Here is a 24,953-nt window from a genome sequence, read left to right as displayed (position 1 = left end):
CAAGTAAACTTTTTTTCTCTTTGCTTTTAGTCTTAGAAAACTCCATCAACTTCTTGCAGAAGCCAAGGATTCAATGGAAAATAGAGTTTGAAAAGCCTTGCTGTGTGTTGCTCCAGAATTGGGTGGCATCAGAGGTGGGCTGCTAAGGTGGAACGGTGACGTGTGCTCGCTCCCGTGGCTCAGAGTGATAGCAAAGTCCAGCGCAATTCTGCTACTGCACCTGGCAGGGAGCGAACTTGCGCGCGGACATGCAGAGGCGCCACAGGCCTTGCGGTGTCCGCATGTAATTTCATTCCCTGTCCAGGTGCAGTAGCAGAATTGTGCTGGACTCTGCTAGCACTCAGAGCCACGGGAGCGAGCACACGTCACCGTTCCACCTTAGCACCTATTAGGAATGAAAAGTTCCTACAGGAAGGACAATCAAAAGTTTCAGGGGGACCCTCAAAGACTCGAGCTAAAGAGCTTTTTCTAAATGTATGAGAGTTGAGATGAGAAATCCATGGGATTCTTTTCAATTTTTCACAAGTGGAAATTCCTAGGCCAGAGCTTCCTTTAATGGATGCCCCCTGAAATAGTTAAAAGGCAGGTCACTCCCTTCTATTTCTCTTTTATATTAATGTATGATAAATACTAAAAGTTGCAAAATTGTGGTGGGATAAAAACCCCAATCAATCTATCTTAAAGCCTGGTTTCCTTTCTTAAAATATGTCACAGTGCGTTTGAACAAACTCTAAAAACTGCAGCATTATTCGTAACTTTCTTTTTGCATTTTTAAAAACCTCAGACAGACAGAAACACAAACACAAGCTTTCAACTGGAGGGTGTGCTAGAATCCAGTTTCAGAATATTCTGCTCACTGACATTATACTAACACTCTCCCACATGGAGAATCCTGAATAGCTGCCCACATATTTCTTCTCCACTCGATTTTTTTTAATAAAAAAAAAATCCCTTCTGTTATGGAGGTTAAAATCTACAAATCAAGAAATGTAAACAAAGCCTGTGAGAAGATAAACACAAAGGTAGTCCATGAACAGCATTATTTCAAGGAACTTATTTTGCAGTCCTTAATGTCACATTTCCTATGAACATGGAGAGAAACATGAAATGGGAGGGTATAAGTACCCCACCAACCTTTAGAGTAGTGGCCCCCAACCTTTGCAGCTTGGCAGCTGAGGAGGGGATGGTTCTGAGCTGTAGGTGGGTGAGTGAATGAAGCACCATTTGCATGAGTGGCAGGCACCTGCACACGCCACCTAAGCAAATGTTGCCTTGTGCATGAGGGCGAACTTCCACCACTGATGCAAAATGGCACTTTGTGCATACATGCGTGCACTCACCCTGCTGCTTTGCACAGCCCGGTTCTGAATGGGCCTAGGAGTTGGCAACTCCTGCCTAGAGAATAAGCAACTGGCTATTCTGGTAGGCTCAAAACAAAAACATTGCTTTATCTGTAAACGTCTTATCATTGGCAGACACCGATGGGAGAGCTCAATTTTGAGATCCGAATGACTAATCTCTTTCCAATAAGATGTCCAGTCTTCTTTGCACTGTTTTCCTTAAGAACTATTTCCCCACTCAGTGGAACAGATTAGTTCCAGCCCTGTGAAGAGTACAGCATGACACTTTCAGTGCACTAAACTGCACGATGGGCCTATTGATCATCCAGCCTGTGAGATCTTGGAAGTATACACCAGAGCTCTTTTCTTTGAAACGTATCTGCGTAGTAAATTCCACACACCTGTCCCGGTTTGTGATCTGTATGTGCTCTTTTGTCCGTGCCTTTAAATGTCTGATAAAGGCCAAGAGCAGATGAACATGTCTTTCACTTACCAAGCCTTCGAAACCACCTATTACAGAAGGCTCGTAACTTTTTAGGCTTTTCTTACAGGGTTTAGGTGCTGTAATGGAATGGGTAAATGTACCCATTAAGCCACCATGCCCTTCAAAGCCTTTAACAGCTTAAGCCACCTGGCGAGGATAGAAAGGCATCACAGTTTGGTAGCCAGGTGAATAACCAGCTCATAGGTGACCATAACAATTGCAGCATTGGGGATCTGACGAAGAAGATGAGCTGAAAGTCCGCGATAAAGAGCCAAGGGGCCTTCTTCTCTGGCCACAAGCTGGAGGGTTTGCACAAAAGAGCGATATCGATATCCCTCCTCGCGTAGCCGTGTTCGAACAACCTCTGTGGGAGATAAATAAAAAGAAAATGAGCATTGGGATGGCAGGAAGCCAATCCTTATAAACCCAATATATCCAATAAATAACTAAATAAAATTATAAATAAATAACTAAATAAAATTATAAATAAATAACTAAATAAAATTATAAATAACTAAATAAAATTATAAATAAATAACTAAATAAAATTATAAATAATTTAATAAAATTATAAATAAACAATTTAATAAAATTATAAATAAATAAATCTCTTATTATGGTCAGATGGGTTTAAAGGACAGCAACTCACCATGTGGATAGGCAATGCACGAAGCGCATGTTTTGGAGACAGCCGCTGCTGCCATCAGCCCGAAGAAGTCTTGGCCGCTGGGCCATAAGACAACCGATGGAGTCAAGAGCAGCTGATGCTCCCTGAGTCGCTGCTTCAAGGCCTCGTAAAGCACGAAATGGATCACTGTTTCAGTGACACCAGCGTAGGAGGCGGTCACCCCGCGGTAAAAGCCACGCAGGCCTTCTCTGTAGTACACACGCATGGCACATTGAAGGCCACTGGTGCACCTCTCGTTTCTGCCCCTGAAAGAAGGAAGAGAAGATTTTGTCAATGTCACTGGCTATGCTGGATATCTAATACTGCAGCTAACACTTGAGTTCAAACACCCACATTCTGCAACCTGTTTAAATCAGACAAATCAATAATAATTTAATAATAATTTATTAGATTTGTATGCCGCCCCTCTCCGCAGAAATTATTTTTAAAAATAACCTGTTTCGGAGGATTTTCTTTATTTACTTAAAATTTCTATCCTAACTGAATTATTTTTATGAATAACTCAAGGCTGTGAATATACATCATACTCCTTACTCCTCCTGTCTTCTCCAAAACAACCCTGTGATGTGTGTTGGGTCGAGAGAGTGAGACTGGCCCATAGTCACCTAGCTGGCTTTCATGGCTAAGGTAGAACTTGAACCCACAGTCTTCTGGCTTCTAGGCCAGCACCTTTTTTAAAAAGATTTTTTTAAAAAAAAATTCCACAATTTTCATTTGTGTGTATTTGTGTGTGTGTATGTATTTGTCAGCAAAAATATGTTATATATATGTGTGTGTAACATATTTTTTGCTGATAATGAAAAGTAAGACAGACTACTGTAGATCTATTTTGGGTTTATTTGCCTTCATCCAGTAGCCACACCCTTACTGGGATTTGGACCTGGGGCTCTGCCTTGTAAAGCAGTGACCTTAGCCTTTAGGCTACAGGCTCATCTCCTGTATCAGCTTGTACCAGAGAAGGGTTATGTGTGATTTTTTGTCAAATCACCCTAGTATATTGAAGGAGCATCACAGCTTCCTTTTTTGATGCAGCTCAATGCATATACCTTAGAACAGTGATGGCAAAGCTTTTTTCCCTCGAGTGCCGAAAGAGTGTGGGCGCACACTATCATGCATCATGCCCACACCCATAATTCAATGCCTGGGGAGGGCGAAAACAGCTCCCCACGCCCACAGGAAGCTCTCTGGAGGCTGGAAATGGACTCTTTCCTAACTTCTGGTGGGCCCAGTAGGCTCACGTTTTATCCTCCCTAGACTGCAAAGATTTCCCTGGAGTCTGGTGAGGATAAAAACACCTCCCCAACCCCCCAGAGGCTCTCTCACTGAGCCTTTGTGTGAGCCAAAAATCAGCTAGCCAGCACAAACATCCACATTGGAGCTGAACTAGGGCAACAGCTCATGTGCCAGCAGATATGGCTCTGCATGCCACTTGTGGCACCTGTGCCATAGGTTTGCCATTACTGCCTTAAAATATATCAATAATATACACAATTATACATTTTATCAATCATTCTTAAACCAATATCCTATTTTGCACTTATCTTATATTACTGTTCAATCAGTCTGTTGTTCTTCATTTATTTACACTCCCCTCCATCTCAATCTTTTCCCTCTCCCTTCTTACTCCTTCTCTCCTTCAACTATCTTGCCTTGCATGTAATGAGTCTCTCTCATATATTATGTTTCACCTTTTAAGTTGCATTACTGAAATAAATTAACTTTTGCAGGATAGTCTAATTTTTTAAATTCTGTATTTGCAGTTAGTGGTTTAAAAACAGAAGTCTTCAAAAACTTGGCAAATTTAAGACTTGTGGACTTCAACTCCAGGAATTCTCCAGCTAGTTATGCTGGGTGGAGAATTCTGGGAGTTGAAGTCCACAAGTCTTAAAGTTGCTAAGTTTGGGGACCCCTGTTTTAAAAGCTGGTTTTCTATGTTGCGTGGAAATGTTCCAGGCAATGCACATGACTCAAATAGGATCCTGGACAGGTGTATTTCCCACTGCCCTTACCTGCGCTCCAATTGCATCCTAGTCTTCACTAACCAGATAGGATTGGTCAAAGTGGCGGATGTGATGCCTGCAGGAAGCGGATGAAGAAAAGTCAAAGGGATCAGCATAAAATATTGATTATAAAATTCCTTCAGACCTGAACATTGTTTCAAAGGGTCCTCCCAGGTAAAAAGGTCAAGAAAGGCTGATGTGTACTAAAGTATATAATATATATATGGATCATTCACTAAGCTTAAGGCATTTAATGATTAGGGGCAACTCTTATTTGTATGCATGGGATATTAATTTACCTGCACATGCTGCTGAAATCATGTGGACTTTCTTGGACTCGGGCATAAACACTGTGTTGAGTCTCTCCTTAGCTCCCGAATATGCAGCAAAATAAATGGCCCTGTAAGTAGAAAGGGGAAATTGCATCTCAAAAAAACAAGCAAGGTTGAATTTGGATGATAAACCAAGAAAAAAATATACAATGGCTATGGGCTTTTTGAAAGTCCACTGATACCATGCATCAAAAGGACTTGAACTCTCTAATGATACACAGGCGCTTACAATGAGAAGCTCTGTAAAGTTATGCTTGGATCAGTAGAGATAACCACCTGTTCCATCCAGCCACCTTACCTGGAAGGAGCAACCCCAATAAGATTAGGTCCCAGGCCTCGAAACAGGGAGCGTACACCTTCCTTCTCTAGCATGATTCTGTTTAGAAAGAAGTAAAAAATCACATTACTTTCTGTCCTGTCTTCCAAGGTTTGAGGAAAGCTGGAAATTTCTGAAAACATCAGCAAGGCTTCCCACGCAACACAGATCTGTCCTCCCACATTGTTCACCTTAGTAGCTCAAGGAAGCCAATCCTGGGGAGCCCTGGGCGGACAAATGTCCCATTCACTCCTTGCAACTGTACTGCAGGTAGGCAAACAGGTCTCGGGGCCAAGGTGGAGGACTGCAGGCGGGTCTTCACCACTTCCAATGGGCAAGTCAAAATGGCTCCTGCCGTTCCACCCAATCTGTGGGAGTACAGAAAGGACATGCATAATCAACAGGTTTCACCAACCAAGGGTGAGAGTCAGGCTTTAGCATAATACTGTATTGCCCACCACCCCAAATTGTCAAAATGGACTGGGAATTTGATCGAGGGGCAAAAATATATGTGCTATCTGTTATGTCCAGTAGAAAATTTAGTCATTTGTTGTTTGGTATATTACCCGAAAGAACAATAAGCTTCTGTTAGCAAATATAATTTGACATAAAGGTAAGAAAAAGCATCAAGAATCTCTCATTTTATTCGGATTGCAAGCTCAGTTAATGCATCTATATTTAAAGCATCTTGTTCTTTGAAGAAATCAGTCCATTCAGACATTTCAGTCAAGAATGACAATCAAAAGAAAACTGATTGGGGAAAGTAGGAATACGTGTGATCATGTCCAACAGGACCGACTTAGCCGCTTTCACCATTTTCATCTCCTATCTTTTTTATTTTCTCCGTGGACTGCTCTGTCATATTAATATGCGTCAGCTTCCAGATTTGCAGTTGATTAACACGCTGACGTCTTGGCTCCATGGTTCCAAACAGATGCCAAAGGGGGGGAGGGAGACCCAAACTCATGAACTTTGCTTCTGGAAATTGCTCAACAAGCTTTATTTTGCTGCTTGTATGTCTTGCCACAGCTTGCAGGATTTCTGCTACTGTGCACTTTGGCAACTGTTGTTTACCCCAGCAAATAATCAGTAGTAGTCCAATAAATAATCTTTTTGTTCAATCTTTGGCCGTATGTACTATGGAATTGACTATGTTCAGGCAATAATGCAGTTTTTGCTATCTTACATGTGTATAAATATGTATATCCCAAACTTTATCTTACGCAATTCAATATGGTATACAGAATGCTTTTTCCTCTTAATTTTTGCACAGCAATAACAACTCTGTGATATAGATTCGAGTAAACAAGAGAATGGCTCAAAATCACCCAACTATGCTTCATGCCCAAAGTATAACTAGAACTCACAATCTTGTGGTTTTTAGTCCAGCTTCTTAATCATTAACACTCAACTTCATCTTGTGATTTACTAAGAAAAAGCTTTACTGACTAGCAATTGGATAAGTTTACATTCATCTGCTTGCGTTTATTTCTATTTTTTAAAAAATCAGGTTTAGAAATTACTTTTTGGTGCCTATTTGTACAACACTTTTTCTATTTCACTATAATTTGGGCTTCTATAATTGCTGGATATTTCCTTAACACTCTAAGGCGAAACTTGCTAATTCCAAAATCTCTGGCAATGTGGGGACTCTTGCTGAAACTCTCTTTCCCTCTGTGGTCATCTGCCCCCCTTACTAGCAGAAGAATGGCAAGAAGAAGGAATAGCAGTTATAGGAGCAGGGTCCATTAAGCTGGCCTCTGCAAGCTGGCTCCAGAGAGAAAAGGAAATGGCAAGAAAATGTACCATATTTTTCAGAGTATAAGATGCACCCTTTTCCGCCTTAAAATTTGAAAATTTGGGTGCCTCTTAATACTTGGAATGTAGCTTTCCCCCATGCCCTAATGAGGTGCTAAGGGCTTGTTTTCATTGTTAGTTCCTCTGGAAAAAGTTTTTTTTCAGCCCTAATGAGGTGCTAATGATTTTCCTGGCTTGCAGGATTTTTTCATTCCTACTCCTCCAAGAAAATATTTTTCAGCCTTAACCAGGGGATAAAATAATGTGCTGAAGTTGTACAGACTAAAGACGCTAGCCAGATTCCCCCCCTATCTCCCCCCCAAACTAAGGTGCATCTTATACTCTGAAAAATACAGTAGTTGCATGGAATAAAATCTGGTCCACACATTTTCTCACCATTCCTTTAGTGAGCAAGCAATGAGTGGCTAATCATGGAACCAAAAGTAACAACACCGATGTGGTCAAAGAGGAAAAATAGGCTATTGGACTGAAGGATATGGAATCTAAGCAAAGCCTTTTCAAAAGGGACAGAATGGATGTAGGTGAGATGAGGGTATAATATCCAAGAAGGGGACAGAAAATCTCACTGGAAGAGGCAAAAGGCAAGAGAGAAAGCAGGTCCTTCATAAAAAGAGAAAGGAAAACCTGTAGTCATCAAATGGCAAATTAGTTATATTCTTTTTCTAATGTATCATCAGAGAACATGCATTTCCATAGGCAGAATGAAAGAAGGAAAACAAAGGGGTTTAGGGCGAAAGGCTCAATAGTGGCATAATTCCTCAGGACCGATTATGATCTCTTACCATTTCATAAGTATGGAATCTAAAGAGACCCCAAAGGTCTTGCTTTGATCCAAAGATTTTAATGAGGATTCAATTCACAAGTTTGATATTGTATCTATCTATCTATCTATCTATCTATCTATCTATCTATCTATCTATCTATCTATCTATCTATCTTACCTACCTACCTACCTACTTACACAACTAGCAACATGTGAAAAATGTAACTCAACACATTATTTTCGGTAGAACAAAATCCTAATCTGTGTTTTAGGTAATGTAGGAAGCCAGAAATGGTGCCTTTTCTTTTTAATATAGCACCGTAAGACAAAACACCCCCCTGTGGGCTGACTTCCAGAATCATCAACAATGAATATTGCACAAGGCCGCAGTTTGGACAGAAATTACGTCAAGTCCAAAAACTAGCTCTAAGCCAGATAACAGAAAAATCAACTTGAGATCATGTGGAAGGATGGAGAATGAAGAGAAAAAATAATAATCCTTGGGAAAATCTCTTTAAAATTTGTAATACAGGTAGTCGACGACTTGCAACAATTCATTTAGTGAACATTTAAAGTTACAACAGCACTGAAAATAACGACCATTTCTCATTTTTATGAGAGTTATAGCATCACCATGGTTACATGATCAAAATTCAGGCACTTGGCAACTGACTCCTACTTATAACAATTGCCGTCCTCTGCGGTCATGTGATCATCTTTTGCAGACCTTCTAACTAGCAGCCAATGGGGAAGCCAGATTCACTTAACAACTGGGTTACTAATTTAACAGCTGCAGTGATTCACTTAACTAATGTGGCAAACAAGGTCGTACAATGGGGCAAAATGTCTCACTTAGCAACAGAAATTTTAGGCTCAACTGTGGTCATAAGTTGAGGACTACCTGTAATGTAAATTGGTCACAGGCACATAAATTAATCTTGACCAGGATAGCAGCACAAGAACAATTCAGTGCCAGGTCCTACCTAGAGGAGCAGCTATTGTATATTAAGTTACTACATCAAACCCATCAAGTAAACCATCATATAAAGTAAGGAAGAGACCTTAAAGTTCATCTAGTCCCACCTTGTCTAGAGCAGAAATCTGCTACTACAGAATCTACAACAGCATCTAATTAAATACTTCCAGGAAAGGAATTCTGCAGCAGCTTAATACCTTTATTAGTCTATAAAGTTTCACAGCGTTCTTTGTTCTTTTCCTCAGTATAATGGGAAGTTAAATTGAGAAATTATAATCAACCATGCAGTACTGAAATGTTTTTTTTCAGATACCAGCCAGTGCAAAGCACAGAGAATAGCAAGATACCAGGGCAGCTTTCCAATAAAAGTATAATCCACTGCTAGTGGAGAAATAGACTTGTCCACACAATCACTTTCCCATGCTTCCCTCTCCAGAATAGGAAATTGTTTCAGCATAACCATTCTTCCCCTACAATATGCTTTTAATATGCATTCATGGTAGAGCTCTATGGGCAGTTGCCGACTGGCAATAATTTGTTCAGCGACTGTTTAAAGTTACAATAGTGCTCAAAAAAGTGATTTATAATAGATCCTTGCACTTATGACCATTGCAGCATTGAGGCACTTGGTAACCAACATATGTTTACACTGGTTGCATGGTCCTGTGGTCACATAATCACTACTTGCAACCTTTCCATTCTGGCAAAGTCAATGGGAGGTGGGCAGGACTGGATTTGCTTAATGACCACAGGGTTTTTTTTAATGACAACAAAAAAATTTCAAAATTAGATGTTGCTCACTGAACCACCTCACTTAGTGACAGAAATTCCTATCCCAATTGTGGTCGTAAGTCAAGGACTATCTGAATTGCACAACACAAAGGAAATTGATGGTAGTTCAAGCCCTGCCCAATGTCATCAGCTACAGGAAAAGCTGCCATTACATTAATTGCCACGTAAAACATGTGCTGGGCTATGAAAAGTTCCATCCAATTTCCCCAATATTTTGCCAAAGATCATTCGCCTTTCACCTAAATGACTGCAAAGACTGTGGGTTTTCTATGTCTCTTGGATATCATCTAGCAGTTATCGTCAGGATTTGTGCAGCCCGAATGTAAAGTACTGTAAATGGGGCTATAGAACTGGAATACAAGTAATGGTTTGGTGTAAAAGGAACTCTAATGACTGTGTGACTGTAACTTTCTTACTTGTATCTTTACAATTTATATTGATTGTTTCCTAGTATGAGTTGATCACTTATTTGTACCCTATATCATTAAGTGTTCTACCTTGTGATTCCTAACGAATGTATTTTGTCTTTTTATGTACACTGAGAACATATGCACCTTCCTTTGGTATCCAATCATGCTTGGCCAATAAAGAATTCTATTCTGTTCTAATTGTAAGGCAACAACAATGTCAGCTTTTCAAGATAGATCAGACTAGGAAACCAGTCATGCAGGTCAATATTACAGTGTTCCCTCGATTTCCGCGGGGGATGCGTTCCGAGACCGCCCGCGAAAGTCGAATTTCCGTGAAGTAGAGATGCGGAAGTAAATACACTATTTTTGGTTATGGACAGTATCACAAGCCATCCCTTAACACTTTAAACCCCTAAATTACCATTTCCCATTCTCTTAACAACCATTTACTCACCATTATTACTGGTACTCACCATTGAATAAAACATTTAGTGATCCTGATATTTATGAACATAATTATTTATTAACAATAATTACTTTTTTGTTATTTATTTGCAAAAATTATTAGTTTGGTGATGACATATGATGTCATTGGGTGGGAAAAACCGTGATATAGGGGAAAAACCGCGAAGTATTTTTTAATTAATATTTTTTGAAAAACCGTGGTATAGGCTATTTGCGAAGTTCGAACCCGCGAAAATCGAGGGAACACTGTATTTTCATTGGAAAGGGAATAGAAACTGTAATGCATGAGTATAGGCACCATGGTAACAGTTTCTATGGTTCTAGAAAGTGTAATTTTTATAGCAGAAAAATATTTGTATTTAGAAGATTCTTTGCTGAAAAATTCTGAAATACTGTTATTTGGATTCTTCCTATCCATATCTCCTCTTTCTTCTGCTCAAATGTCAAGGAGTTCCCTCCGTTTATGTTTGGTTTTCACTGATAACACTTGGTAACTTATCTTTGGGGATCAAATCTTTTCAGTCCTCATGGGATTTTGTCCCCAAAATAGCATAAATGTTAGACCTGGGCAGACCATGGCCTACATTTGGCCTGTGAAGGTGGGTGGCAGAAGCAGGAGGGAGGTATCGTTGTTGGGAGGGGCCAGTGGAACATCAGTGGTTGCAGCCCTTCATAACAGTCCCTGTTTCTCATGTGGTCCCTTGGGAAAATTGCCAACCTCTGAGGAATATGGTGGGTCAGAAGAGCAGATTGGGACAGTGGCTTGAAAACTGGAACAGCATGATTCACTGCTACAAACTTTCCAGCAGTGATACTGGGAACTCATGTTTCCTAAAATGGCAATTAATATTCCCTCTATTAAGCCATGTGGGGGCTTCAATTCCCAGAATTCAGGGAATAGATTCCACAAACTTAAAGTTGCTTAAGTTGAAAAACATTAGTCTCAGTACAATAATGGCATTTTTCTAATATTCAGGCACAGATGCAACTTCCACACGTATATTAAACATGTCTGATAGTCTCTCCATCCACAAACTACCTTATATTTAATTTTTAACATTTCTCCAAATATGCATCTATTCTTATTTTTCGGCATTTTTACTGCATTTACAACTTACTATACTTTTCACTGTTTATTACTCTAAGCCAGGGGTCTCCAACCATGATGACTTCGAGACTTGTGAAGTCCACAAGTCTTAAAGTTGCCAAGGTTGGAGCACCCCCCCCCCCCCCAAAGCAATGCTGCAAAACAAAAGGAAATAATTCAAAGCTTTCTCCTCCAGCCAGTTGCATTGACCTGATACCCATCCTTCCTTCCGGTTTCTGCATCTGGTACTTTTATGCCTGGTCCCCCTGTGCCTTGGAAGACATTAGCACGTTGCAGCATTCATATGCTCTAGTTGAGCTTTTCTTGAGGTTCAGGGCAATTCCCAGCATTTTTAAATATCTAAATAAAAACACAACAGTTCTTAAGAACAGCCAGAGCTACAAATGACTGCTTTCAAGGAAGCTAAGTCCATTGGCAAAGAATGGGTTAATGAGGGAAGCACAGGAAGGCACAGCGGAAGTGTACACTGACTTCATAGCCAGTCTCATCTAGACCAGGGGTCTCCAACTTTGGCAACTTTGAGACTTGTGAACTTCAATTCCCAGAGTTCCTCAGCCAGCTTTGCACACAAGTTTCAAAGTTGCCAAGGTTAGAGACCCCAGTCTAGATCGTAATCACACCCACATCATTGTTGTAGTTTTAAACCTTCTCCAAGTTGGGCAAAATAAATGATCTTTTATTAATTTCAGCAGTGGTGGTGAAGGAGTGGATACTTGAAAAGCTGCCCACAGAGTATCTGGGACTCTTTCTCCAAACGCGGAGTGCTGGATGAAAAAAGGATACCTCTGGCTAAAAATAAAATAAAATAAAAACTTATAGAAGATTTCCTACCAGTAGTATTCATTCCGACTCTGCCACTTGAGTAGGGGAGAACAAAATATCTGAAATGCCTTTCAGAGTTGCTGTCAGCTCATTTTAACTCTCACCAACAGAGAAGCTGGTGTGCAACAAATCCCTAATTCAGTTACAAGGAAAGCTGAGCTGCAATGCAGATAAGAAAGCAACTGGTTGTAGAAGGAGGGAGAAGGAGTAAGAAAGTAGATAGTAAAGGTGGAATAGCCACCTGAGTTAGAAGGGAAATGGAGAGAAGAGGATATAAAGCTAACCTGGAATGTGATCTAATTTTATTTTTATATTTTTGTTTGTTTTGTCAAATATATATTGGTGGTATACAAAGATGTAATATTTATATACATACTAGTAAAAGAGAAACATTAGGACAGGGGACGGAAGCTACTCTGGTGCACTTATGTACACCCTTTACTGACCTCTTAGAAATCAGGAGATTAATATAACCATAAACAAAAAATGACGAAAAATTATCCGACTGAAAACACGAAATGAGTTGGGAAACTAATTTCCCAAATGTTTGTTATATGTTTTTTCATGTTTTGTTTATTTTGTCACTGTAATGTCTTATATGTATAAAAAATTAAAAAATATAATTAAAAAAAGAAATCAGGAGAGGTCAACGGTGGATAGACTAAGGGTAAAGTTTTGGGGTTAGGTGATGATACTACAGAGTGAGTTCCATGCATCAACTACTCAGTTACTAAAGTCGTATTTCCTACAGTTGAGTTTAGAGCAGTTTACCTTAATTTAGTTTAATTGATCATATTTGAATTAATGATGTATGCATATTAGGATGTATTGAAGGTATATGAAGTTGTATGTTGAATGCAGAGGAAAAAATAATAAAAACTTTTGGAAAACAAAAAGAAAATCTTGAGCCTACTTGCACACTGTCCAAGAAAAAGACACCTCTAAGCCAGTGTTTCCCAACCTTGGCAACTTGAAGAGATCTGGATTTCAACTCCCAGGATTACCCAGCCAGCGAATGCTGGCTGGGTAATTCTGGGAGTTGAAGTCCAGATCTCTTCAAGTTGCCATGGTTGGGAAACACTGCTCTAAGCGACAGTTAGTGCAACTTTCCCGCCCTTACTAAAATATATGTCACCGGTTCACCAACGACAACACAGCCCAGCCGATTTTTAAACGATATTTAACCGTGGTGGTCAGAACCCCCACCATGCTGATTAAAGAGATGCCCAAGACTGCGAGGGGTCACCTAGCCGGCAAGCACGTGCTTTGGCCTTGCCCCAAGACGCTGCTCTTTGCAGCCCGGCCGTTCTGAGGCTTCGCTGCAAGGCAATGCCGCTGGGCCAAGGAGGTGGCGCTTCGGGAGCCCCCACGCGCAGGATCCCTGCCGACGGGTCGTGCACAAGACGCCACCAAGCTTTACTCACCCGCCGGCCACGAGGTGCAGGGCCGTGCTGTGGCGGGCCATCCTCCTGGGCTCGCGCCAATGGGTCCGGCTGGGCTCTCGCCGAAGGTTCATTCCGCCAACGGCTGGTCAAGCCTGGATTCCAGTGCAGGCTTCTTCTTTTTCCCCTGCGCTTCACAAGGCCCGGCTCCTTTGGAGTGGGGCTACTTGCAGCTTACGGGAGCCTCCGTCCGATACTGCCGGTAACGCAGAGGCTTTCTCGCGCCTTGGCCAGCAGGGCGGACCGAGGGAGTGTCACAAAGGCCCGCCTTGTCCCGGGTGACGTAGGACCGGCGCCTCCTTCTCTGAGCAAATCAAAGCTCTCGGCGAGCTTTCCACCGCTTGGCTCCGCTTCCTCTGGGGCAGCTTTCTTCTGTACAGTATTGCAATCAGGATAGGGCCGGGAGGGATCTTGGAGGTCTTCCAGGCCTGCATGGGTAGGCAAAGTTCTATGGCATGTGGACTTCAACTCCCAGAATTCCTGAGCTAGCACGACTGACTCAGGAATTCTGGGAGTTGAAGTCCACAAGTCATAGAAGAGCCAACTTTGCCTACCCTAGCGGCCTACACCATTTCAGACAAATGGCTTGTCCAGTTTCTTCTTAAAGAGTCCTTAGGGAGTTGGGCGGTATATTAACTAACTAACTTCCAGTGATGAAGCGCCCACGACTTCTCAAAGGCAAATCGTTTTACTGGTTAATTGTCCTCATTGTCAGGAAGTTTAATTCTAGGTTGCTTTTTCTTGATTAGTTTCCGTCCATTCTTATCCTGCCCTCTGGTGCTTTGGGGAATAAATAGACCCTCACTCTTTTTTGTGGCATTCTCTCAGGGTGCCACTAGCCACAGTCATAGTTCCCTCTAAGCTGAGCAGTGAGCAATGGCTCACTTAAAAATCATCATCAACTCAGAGTTTTTCAAACCTGCCCAGAAGCCGAGAGGGAAAGAGTGAGAGGGAAAGAGTGCCGCCCAGTCCCGAAGGGACTGCCGCTCAGACACTATACTTTCCCCCCCCCAAAAAAAAAATTAGAGGGAACACTGGCCACAGTAACGGTGAAGGCACGGGAGGGAGGGGCGGAATTCAGGCCTACTTGGAATGCCACCAAGAAGCAGAATTGCTTTCCCCCCCCCCTGATGTTTTCGAGGCAAATAAAGCGATAAAAAAAGCTATTAAATCGTTTATTTATTTCGTATGGCGTAGCAAAATGCAAGGTATTTTGGGGTGCAATATACATTAGCATTCTCGTGGTGCATTCTGTACCACATCCATTTTCCAAAGCTGGTTCCCACAAGGATTTCCCAGCAAGACGAAGCAGCATGAATATCGAACCAAAAAAAAAGCTCCTATTAAAAAAAACTCCTGTAAGAGTTTTTTTTTCTTACAGCCCCTCTGCTACAGCAAGACTGCTGCTAAGGATTAGGAGGGGTAGGTCATAGGAAGGGGTAGGTCGAGGTGGCCCGTCTCCCTTTCACCCAAGCCCCCCTACCCCGGTTAAATGGTATGATCCGATTTGATGCTGGCTCTTTTGTACGTAGTTGTGATTGGCAGCTGTCGTCCAGAGGCCGCAGCTCCGCCTCTTGATTGCAACATAACGTCTGGCTCAAACTGCTTTACGGCGGCTGGACTGAAGCTGTTGGGATCTGTTTTTTTTAATGCCGCTGAGCTCGAATGTACCGGTAGTGCAAGAAGGGATTTTAACAGGACTGATCTCTTTCTTACCTGTTTGACGTAAAAGTGACAAACGGAGAGAACCAAAGTATCAGGATATTTATATATATTTAATGTAATATATTTAATGGTTTGAGGGATAGTATGGGGGTTTTATTTGTTTTGGAGAGAAGTCAGGAGTTTTTAATAACAGTGTTTTATATTATAGTTTATATACTGTAATATACTTATTATATTATTATACAATAATATATATTATAAACTACATTGCAGTTTTAATATAAAGTCAATTTTATGGTTGGGAGGGAAGGAGAGGTATAAGATTTCAATTGGGTTTGAGGTACAATTTTGGGAGGATAGTAATAGTTTTGCTATTGAACATTTATTGTTTGATGCATGCGTCCACTGCAAAATATGAACATGTTCTCCCAAAATTTGTAAACAAGGAGTTAGAAAGTCTTAAGTTATGACCTTTAATTGACTCAATTATTTGTGAAAGACAGACCATCTCTGATGCATTTCCAAAGTATCTGATCTAAATATAGTTCATAAAATCATCTACCACAATGTCCTACCAGTCAATGAATACTTCAGCTTCAACCTCAACAACACATGCACACAAAATAGATTCAAACTCAGTGAAACTTGACTGCAGAAAATGTGATTAGAGCAACAGAGTGATCAGTGCATGGAATGCACTACCTGACTGGTTTCTTCCCCAAACCCCCAAAACTTTAACATTAGACTGTCTAGAGTCAACCTCACCCCATTCCTAAGAGGTCTGTAATGGATGTGCATAGTGCACCATTGTGCCTACCTTTCCTGTCCTACTGTCCTATTGTCCAAATTTATCTATACCTACTTGCTTTTGTTTATGTTTATACCATACCTATTATCTTGTACATGTTTTGAAAATAAAATAAATAAAATACATCCCAAAATAGGGAGCTGCCTAGCTGAAGTGATGTTAGCAGTTCAAAGTAGTAATTGCTATTTATCTCTGCATCAGTTTTATATTCAGAGTTTGTACCATAAAGGCTGATTTTTATTACATTCATTATTTGGCTGCTAAAGAGGATAATGCTTAATACAAAAATACACATTTAATAAAGTTTACAATATTAACTTTAAAATGGCTGCAGAGACTGGTTAATGAGGCCGAGTCTCCCTTCCCAAGACTTGCGGGCTAACTTTAGGCCTAAATAACTGAGCTTAGGGTGAGACTGGTGGTTTTCTGGATTAGAGCTGAGTTTATAAGCAGTATCACACACATGGAAAACTATATACAGTGATACCTCGTCTTACAAACGCCTCGTCATACAAACTTTTCGAGATACAAACTCGGGGTTTAAGATTTTTTTGCCTCTTCTTACAAACTATTTTCACCTTACAAACGCAATGCCACTGGGATGCCCCGCCTCCGGACTTCCGTTGCCAGCGAAGCACCCGTTTTTGTGCTGCTGGGATTCCCCTGAGGCTCCCCTCCATGGGAAACCCCACCTCCAGACTTCTGTGTTTTTGTGATGCTGCAGGGGAATCCCAGCAGGGGAATCCAGCAAAGCAAAAATGGGTGCTTCACTGGCAATGGAAGTCCGGAGGTGGGATTTCCCAGCGAGGGGAGCATTAGTGAAATCGCAGCAGCACAAAAACACAGAGGTCCAGAGGTGGGGTTTCAAGGACTTTGGTATTTTTGCAATGTTGCGATTTCACTGATGCTCCCTTTGCTGGGAAACCCCACCATTGCCAGCAAAGCGCTCATTTTTGTGATGCTGGGATTCTCCTGCTGGGATGCCCCTGCAGCATTGCAAAAACACAGAAGTCCGGAGGTGGGGTTTCCCTTGGAGGGGAGCCTCAGGGGAATCTCAGCAGTGCAAAAACAGGCACTTCGGCTGGCAAGAGGGGTGAATTTTGGGCTTGCACGCATTAATCGCTTTTCCATTGATTCCTATGGGAAACATTGTTTCGTCTTACAAACTTTTCACCTTAAGAACCTCCTCCCGGAACCAATTAAGTTTGTAAGACAAGGTATCACTGTACTTGACCTGGAAAGCAGCTCCCCATGCAGAGAGTTTGGAAGGGACTCCTTGGCAAGAACTAAAAGCTCTGCTACTCTGCAGCCACTCACAAGAAGTACTTTTTCTCCTCTTCTTTGGTCCCTCCTCTCTGCTTTTGAAAAATCAAAATTGCAAGAAGTAGGAAGGAGATATACTATAAGTTAGGTCAAATGTCTCCTCCATGAAGATGGCTTGCAACAAAACACACACACCCTTCTGTATTCCTACCATAAGGAAACTGCTCCTTCTAGCAGGCATTCAAAGGGGGGAGGGAATGAAGTTGGCCAGTTTCAAATGATAGCAACATATTTTGCACCTAAACTGCTTAAGCAAAATGTGATGTTACTATTTTGGAACCAGTACAGTATATGTTCTTAAAATCTTGAAATGTTGAGCAAATCTAAACTTAATAATTGATGCTTAAAATAAAAAGGACATAAAATTGTGACTTGCTGGGTGCCTTTCTTTAGACCAGACAGACATGTTAAAACTCTGTTTTAAACTGTTTTCTCAAAAAGCACGACAAATGTGAGAAAGTTAGACTTTTGCTTTGATGATTATAATACAATTCTTGAGATGTGAAGAAAAGGGATGCAAATAGAAAATCAGAAGGAATATGATTGTAATTGTGCCGCACATATTGTATTTTGAATGCTATTCTGTCCTACACATATTGTAGGACCCAAATGCATTCAAAAAGCAGCTGTCATTTTACCATTTGATACTGAAGCTCTTAGTGTGAAAATTTATATTTCCACATCATATTAAAGTTTTGTGACATTGCAGTTTAGCATATAAGGTCCGTTGCAACAAGATAATATGAAATTTTCTCAACTCTTTCAATCAAAAGGATCCATTATGTATTTGAAGGACTAAGGATTATTTTAAATCACAATAATGGCTGTGAAGTATTAATTATGTTTTGAAACACAAGTCATAATTTGTTCATGGATAGTTCAATGTTTAATAAAATAATCAGGAAGGCGTGAAAAGTAGATTATCAACTAAGATATAAACTTTCTAGGAGAAAAAAAGGTTTATTGCACAAATAAAAAAAAATCACTGTTGTTAATTTGTTTCAAACCTTTTTTGGAATAGGTTAAGGGGGGTTTTTTATGGAAAAGGTTTGCCTCAAATGCATTTTTGGAAAACAAATGAAGAAGCCAAGACTCCCAGGGTTGAAAATGGTGAGGTTTTGCCTGAGGTTAAAATGTAACTAAAAATATGGATAGGCTGAAACATGTCTCTAGTCCTTTGATGCAGTAATTTTAGCATGTGTTTGTGTTTAAAAGACTGCGATGTAAAACGGAAGAGAACGGGTCCAGCTGTTTCATTTCAGTTGAAGTAATATTTCAGTTGCTAATCTAATCAGTGCTGTCTGTTTTCTTCTGCATGCCTGGAACATCAGGTACAGAAGAAAGACTCTTTATTATCAAAAACAATACAGTATGTGATCATAGAACCCTAATCCAATGGCACAAAATATTTTTTTATAAATTTAATATTCACTTGGCAAAGCCCTCAGATTTTGAAGCAAACATTCTATAGTGAAAAATAATTACTGTATGTTCAAAGAGCAAGTAAGGTACTATTGGGTATGACAGCAGTTAATTGTGCAACTATATTAAATGAATGTAAAAGGAACAGCTGAATCTCTATTAGTATAAGCCTTTCTCAAGGTCACCCATGTCAAGAAACAGATATTGCAGAGATCTCTGGGCTGCTGCTTTAGGTTACATTGGAATTTCTTCTATGATCTGGACATTGTGCCCCACAAATCTGTGGATGAAAGGTTAATATAGCAAATCTATGGTAAATTTTATTACTCTAATATTTCTGTGGCTACTTATATTTCCATTTCCTCTTGGTGCTCATGTTAAATAGCGAAGAGAAGAAAATAGGCTTGGAAAACATATAAGAAAAGAAGGATTAGAAATTTAAATATAAAATTGAAATCAGAAGTTTTTCTTTTAGGATTATTAGATTTAAAAAACTTGGGGAAAAGGAAGTTTGTTGTTATATATACTGACCACTGAGAGAATCCTATCTGCGCAAAAATGAAAAGACATGTCAATTCCCAAAATGGAAGAATGGATTTTAAAAATGGGATAGCGTTAACAGAAGAGGCTAAATTAACTGCTTTAAAGATCATATCCAGCTTGTTTCCACTTGGAAAATCCTGAACTTTATGCTTTAACAGAAAAAAATATGAAACTTTATGCTTTAACAGAAAAAAATATGAAATATGATTTTAGATTTTGATTATTATATTGTGTCATAGAAATGGCTAATACTAAATATGAAAAACAAAAGGTTGTGACTGCAGCTGTATTTTTTATTCTCTTGCACTGAAAAAAATGGAAAGACATTGGGGGGGTTTTAACCTTGCCTCTTTTCCTTTCACTTTTCTCTATTTCCTTACCATCTTTTTAAAAATTGTATTTTATATTATAATAAACTTTAATAAGATTCTAAAAAAAGAAAAAGAAAAAAGGCATGAAAAAAATTGCTTCTTCTTACAAACTTTCCTACTTAAGAACCTGGTCATGGAACGAATTAAGTTTGCACAAGGCTTCTGCACATGCACAGAACTGCCCTGGGTGGGTGGACAGAGTCTCCTGCCATCAGTGCTACTGGTTCGCAGAACCAGGCTGAACCGGGAGCAACCTATAGCTGGGGACCTTATGGTTCAGGATGTGTAGGATCTAGGGCACCTGTCACCAACTGGTGGTCTGTGGAACGCTGGTGGTCTGTCAGAAAATTTTGGTGGTCTGCAGAAAAGTTATTTGCATTTTTTATATTGCACTAAATCAGGGGTCCTCAAACTACAGCCTGGATATATCCATTGAACAATTGTGTTGCTGCCGAGAGTCTTCCCCTTCAGGGTCTTTTTGTGGGGTCTGCTTCAGCCTCCTGGTGCAGGGCTTTGGGTGAAGGCTGGAGGGAAGTGCTACTGGTGGGGAAGAGCCGGAGGGCCTTGTTCCAGTGGGACTGCATCATGACCTGGAACTGCTGACCATCTCAGCCCGCTGAGCCTCCAGGCACTTGTACCTGGCCTTGCACTACTACCGGTCTTCCTTCTGCTTGGAAAGCCTATGCTCGTAGTCCTCAATGAGGTACTTCTGAGCCTCCTTCTCGGTCAGATCCAATTTGAACTGAGCCAGCTGTTTTGCCAAGTCTTTCACATGGTGGCTGCTTAGCTCTAACAACTATTTCCTGTTGGGGCCCTAAGGATCCCAAGCGGGCAGTGGAGGAGGGGCGGGGAAGGGAAGTAAAGGCTGGTGAGGCGCCCTTCGACGTGAATGACATTGAGTTGGCCACGCCCACCCACTGACATGCCCACCTACCCATGCCCACCCAGCCCGTCATTAGGCAGATCATATTAGTGGCTCGCAGAATTTAAAATTATGAATTTAGTGGTTCCTGAAGTCTGAAAGGTTGGTGACCCGACCTAGGGAATTAAGCCACTTGAATAAACTGTTGCTGTGGACTTTTCAGCAAAACGTTTAGGTTTCTGTAGAAGGTTAGTCAATAGATAAGCATCTTGACTATAGTAGTATTTCAGGTTTACTTTATTATACTTTTCTAAAGGACATTGTTCAGTGAACTTGTAACACAATTTCACATTTAAAGAGGCATTCTGAACTGAAGCAGTAGATAGCCCTACTTGCATCTGGCAAAAGGACTTGTGCAGGCAAAACTAAGAAACTAGTTAAATTGAATCATTTGACTTGGAATCACTACCTTAAAATGCATTTTTTTGTAAACAAATTGTCACACAAATCCAAACATATGAATCTTCTTCCGTTTTACTTTTTGTCCTCTTCTTAAAAATCATCTTTTAATTATTTTGGGTATAGGTAGCCTTTTTAACAAGGAACTATAATGGATGGCAACTTTTGCTATCGTCAGCTGGAATAGTTGATGTAAAGAGATTTGTAGTTTTAACAAATCTAGAAGAATCTAATTTGAGGAAAGCTGAGATAAGCTGCTACTTGTATTTATTTATTAGAGTTGGAAGGGGCCTTGTAGGTCATTTAGTCCAACCCCCCACCCCAAGGAGGAGTCTCTACACCATATCAGTCCGTCCAATCTCCTCTTGAAAGTCTCAAGTGTTGGAGCTCTCACAATTTCTGCAGGCAAGCTGTTCCACTGGTTGATCACTCTCACTGTCAGAATGTTCCTCCTTATTTCTAGGTTAAATCTCTCTTTGGTCGGCTTCCATCCATTATTCCTTATTTGGCCTTTTGGTGGTTTGGAAAACATCCAGACCCCCTCCTCTCTATGGCAGCCCCTTAGGTATTGGAACACTGCTATCATGTCTCCCCTGGTCCTTCTCTTCTCCTTACTGGCCATGCCCAGTTCCTGCAACCTGCATGTTTTAGTTTCCAGTCCCCTTATCATCCTGGTTGCTCTCTTCTGCACTTTCTCCAGTTTCAATGTCTTTTTTGTAGTATGATGACCAAAAGTGGATGCAGTACTCTTGAGTACTTGAGAAAATAATTATTATAAACCATGAAAGATAAACCAGCATATTTTTATAAATACTTATTCAACTTATCTTTTTCTAATACTAATACTCATATTAATGAAGATAATAGTTCTATGCAATAGGACGGGGAATTAGTGACTTTTGAGACATGACTTAAACTTTTGTAAATATCCTTGCGATTTAAATATTCCATCTCTTGTGAAAATTAGCCTGGTATGTGTAGTGTTAAGCATGGGTAGTACAGTACATCAGAGTTAAAAACCAGTCCTAATTGTGGCACTATAAAAACGTTCCTAACATCTGATAAGAAAAAACATATGGGAAAGTACAATTCTTTCACCCATTTACAGTGATCCCTCGATTAGCACGGTCTCGATTAGCGCGAAACGCTGCAACGCGGTTTTTCAAAAAATATTAATTAAAAAAATAAAATATTAAAAAATAAAAAATAAGTCCACGCTAGTTCTCTCTCTCTTTCTCTCCCTGTTGCCGGCGTGGTATATGAGAGAGAAAGAGAGAGGCAGAGGTCGGGCGCATTACCGGGAGGTGGAGGCGGCGTGGGGACGCTGGGTGCCGGGGACACCGAGGAGGGGGTGGACGTCAACTGCGGGCGGGAGGAAAGCGAATGCCACGGGGCTGGGCTCGGCTCCCCCCCTTACCAGCCCCGCCGCGGAAGGCTCCATTCTGTTCCCTGAATGGAGACCGCCGACCGCTCAATCGGGCCGGCAGGGAACAGAATGGAGCCTTCCGCGGCGGGGCTGGTAAGGGGGGGAGCCGAGGGGGGAGCCGAGCCCAGCCCCGTGGCATTCGCTTTCCTCCCGCCCGCAGCCGACTGATCGTGGGCTCCTTCGCAACCTCGGAGAGCTTCCTGGTTTTCGTGAGCTTTCATGCCCTGGAAGCTCTCCGAGGTTGCGAAGGAGCCCACGATCAGTCTCGGCTGCGGGTGGGAGGAAGGCGAATCCCCCGTGGGCTCCGTTACATCTTCCGCTGCCAGCCAGGCCATGCTGGCGGCAGCGGAACAATCGCTGGCTGTCAACTTTTCTTTTTAAAACTGGGCAGGAGCTGACTTGCCTCCCCAGTGCTAAAAAGAAAAGTTGACAGCCAGCGCTGCGACTGACGGAATGCTGAGCCTCCCGTTTTCTCTCCCCCCCCCCTCGCCCCTTCGCCTCCCTGTGTTCCTAGGAGAAGTGCTGGGGATTGAGGCAAGACAGACCTTCTGCTCCTCACCAGCACTTCTCCTAGGAACAAAGGGGGGCGAAGGGGCGAGGGGGCGGAGAGAGAACGGGAAGCTCAGCATTCCGTCAGCCGCAGCGCTGGCTGTCAACTTTTCTTTTTAAAACTGGGCAGGAGCTGACTTGCCTCCCCAGTGCTAAAAAGAAAAGTTGACAGCCAGCGCTGCGACTGACGGAATGCTGAGCCTCCCGTTCTCCCCCCCCCCCACCTCGCCCCTTCCGGTTTCGGCGTTCGGCAACGGAGTCCGGCGCTGGGGCCATGCGGGGCCGCTCATCCAGGGGGGCGTGGACTGGCAAGCGGCAAGCGGCAAGTGATCTGGCGGGAAGACCAAGGGAAGGTTCCTTCAGCCGCCCAACACCTGATCCGCTCCGCAGCGCGGCAACGGGGAAACCCCATCTTCGGCTCCTCGCTGCTTCCGTGCTGCGGAGCAGATCAGCTGTTGGGCGGCTGAAGGAACCTTCCCTTGGTCTTCCCCGCCACCCACACGCAAACTCCACCATCTGCGCATGTGCGGCCATGAAAAAAATGGCGCACATGCGCAGATGGTGTTTTTACTTCCGCATCCAGTATAACGCGGAAATCGGTTAGCGCGGGAGGTCTTGGAACGTAACCCCCGCGCTAACCGAGGGATCACTTTTATTTTAAAAGAGCAATTCCTTCCAGAGCCTATACCAGAGCCAAAAGAAAATGAGTTGATCTTCCACTTGTATCTTTTCTTTCACAGTTTTAATTCTGAATGGATTGGAAGAACTTACTATTTTATAATTAGTTGGAAAGGAAAAATAAAAAGAAGAAAGATGGTGTACAAATGTATATATGGATGTTTAGTTAAAGAATGAGCATAGGATTTTATATGTTTGAGTGCAAAGGAGATGGATGGATGGATGGATGGATGGATGGATGGACGGATGGACGGACGGACGGACAGACAGACAGACAGAGATAAACAGATAAAAAACTGTAAAGGAAATAGAGTTTAAATTAGTGACAGATAAATGAAAAGGTAATGTTAAGACAATTTACCATAGAAAGGTCATAGAGGTTGATATGTACATGTGCTGTTTTGTCTTGTTTATATGTTTGTCTTTATTTTAATGTCTTTTAAAATATTTATTCTCAATATATATATATTTGTTTTCATAGATTTTCACGGGTACAGGTATGAATACACACACACACACACACACACACACACACACACACATATATATATGACGGTCTTGGTATATTAGGGTTTCTTCAAGGTGTTCGCCTGAGAACAAGGACAGAAACACCAGCCTGAAGATGACGAATGGGACCTCGTCGAAACGTCGCCAGAAATTTCCAAATCCTACACGGGAAGAAACCCGAATATACCAAGACCGTCATACCTGTACCCGTGAAAATCTACGAAAACATATATATATATGTGTGTGTGTGTGTGTGTGTGTGTGTGTGTGTGTGTCACATGTTTTTTTGCTGAATTTGAAAATTAAGGGAGACTAGGATAGAAGAACTTACCGAAACATATAGGCGATAAAATATCCACTACAGTCAAAGCTGCGATGTGGGTGTCCGGCACTTACCTTCACCGCAAAAATCACCATGCCATTTCTAAGCCGGTTTACTCGAGGTTAAACAAAGATGAAATCGTAATCTGACCAAGAGATGCTATTAGACTCTATCGGTTTTGGGTTTTCCCCCTTAAATTCTGCATCAAAAAGAAATCTTCTCCGGACATCTTGTTGTGAGCCGCTCCGATTCTTCAGAGAGG

At 41.6% G+C, this 24,953-nt stretch overlaps 1 protein-coding gene across 1 annotated transcript; it reads right to left on the bottom strand.

The window, feature by feature from the left end:
• Positions 1 to 718: 718 nt before the first annotated feature.
• LOC139162031 (solute carrier family 25 member 36-A-like) lies at positions 719 to 14,105 on the bottom strand. Its single transcript, XM_070741978.1, has 7 exons — positions 13,739 to 14,105; positions 5,352 to 5,528; positions 5,143 to 5,220; positions 4,812 to 4,912; positions 4,522 to 4,588; positions 2,474 to 2,757; positions 719 to 2,188 (listed from the first exon to the last, which is right to left on the bottom strand). The coding sequence occupies exons 1-7, from the start codon at positions 13,828 to 13,830 to the stop codon at positions 1,992 to 1,994; spliced, it is 996 nt and encodes a 331-aa protein (XP_070598079.1). The 5' UTR covers positions 13,831 to 14,105; the 3' UTR covers positions 719 to 1,991.
• Between the last annotated feature and the right edge of the window lie 10,848 nt (positions 14,106 to 24,953).

The sequence above is a fragment of the Erythrolamprus reginae genome, chromosome 2 (genome assembly GCF_031021105.1).
Source record: "Erythrolamprus reginae isolate rEryReg1 chromosome 2, rEryReg1.hap1, whole genome shotgun sequence".
Lineage (NCBI taxonomy): Eukaryota > Metazoa > Chordata > Lepidosauria > Squamata > Dipsadidae > Erythrolamprus > Erythrolamprus reginae.
The sequence above is the reverse complement of the archived record's forward strand: the minus strand, read 5'-3'. Positions and strand labels throughout refer to the sequence as shown.

Coding starts and splice junctions, on each gene's coding strand:
- LOC139162031 (XM_070741978.1), bottom strand. CDS start 13,830: ATGAACCTTCGGCGAGAGCCCAGCCGGACCCATTGGCGCGAGCCCAGG. Junction 4,913..5,142: donor ATTGGGGTTGCTCCTTCCAG/GTAAGGTGGCTG, acceptor TTCTACTTACAG/GGCCATTTATTTTGCTGCAT. Junction 2,189..2,473: donor GTGCATTGCCTATCCACATG/GTGAGTTGCTGT, acceptor TATCTCCCACAG/AGGTTGTTCGAACACGGCTA.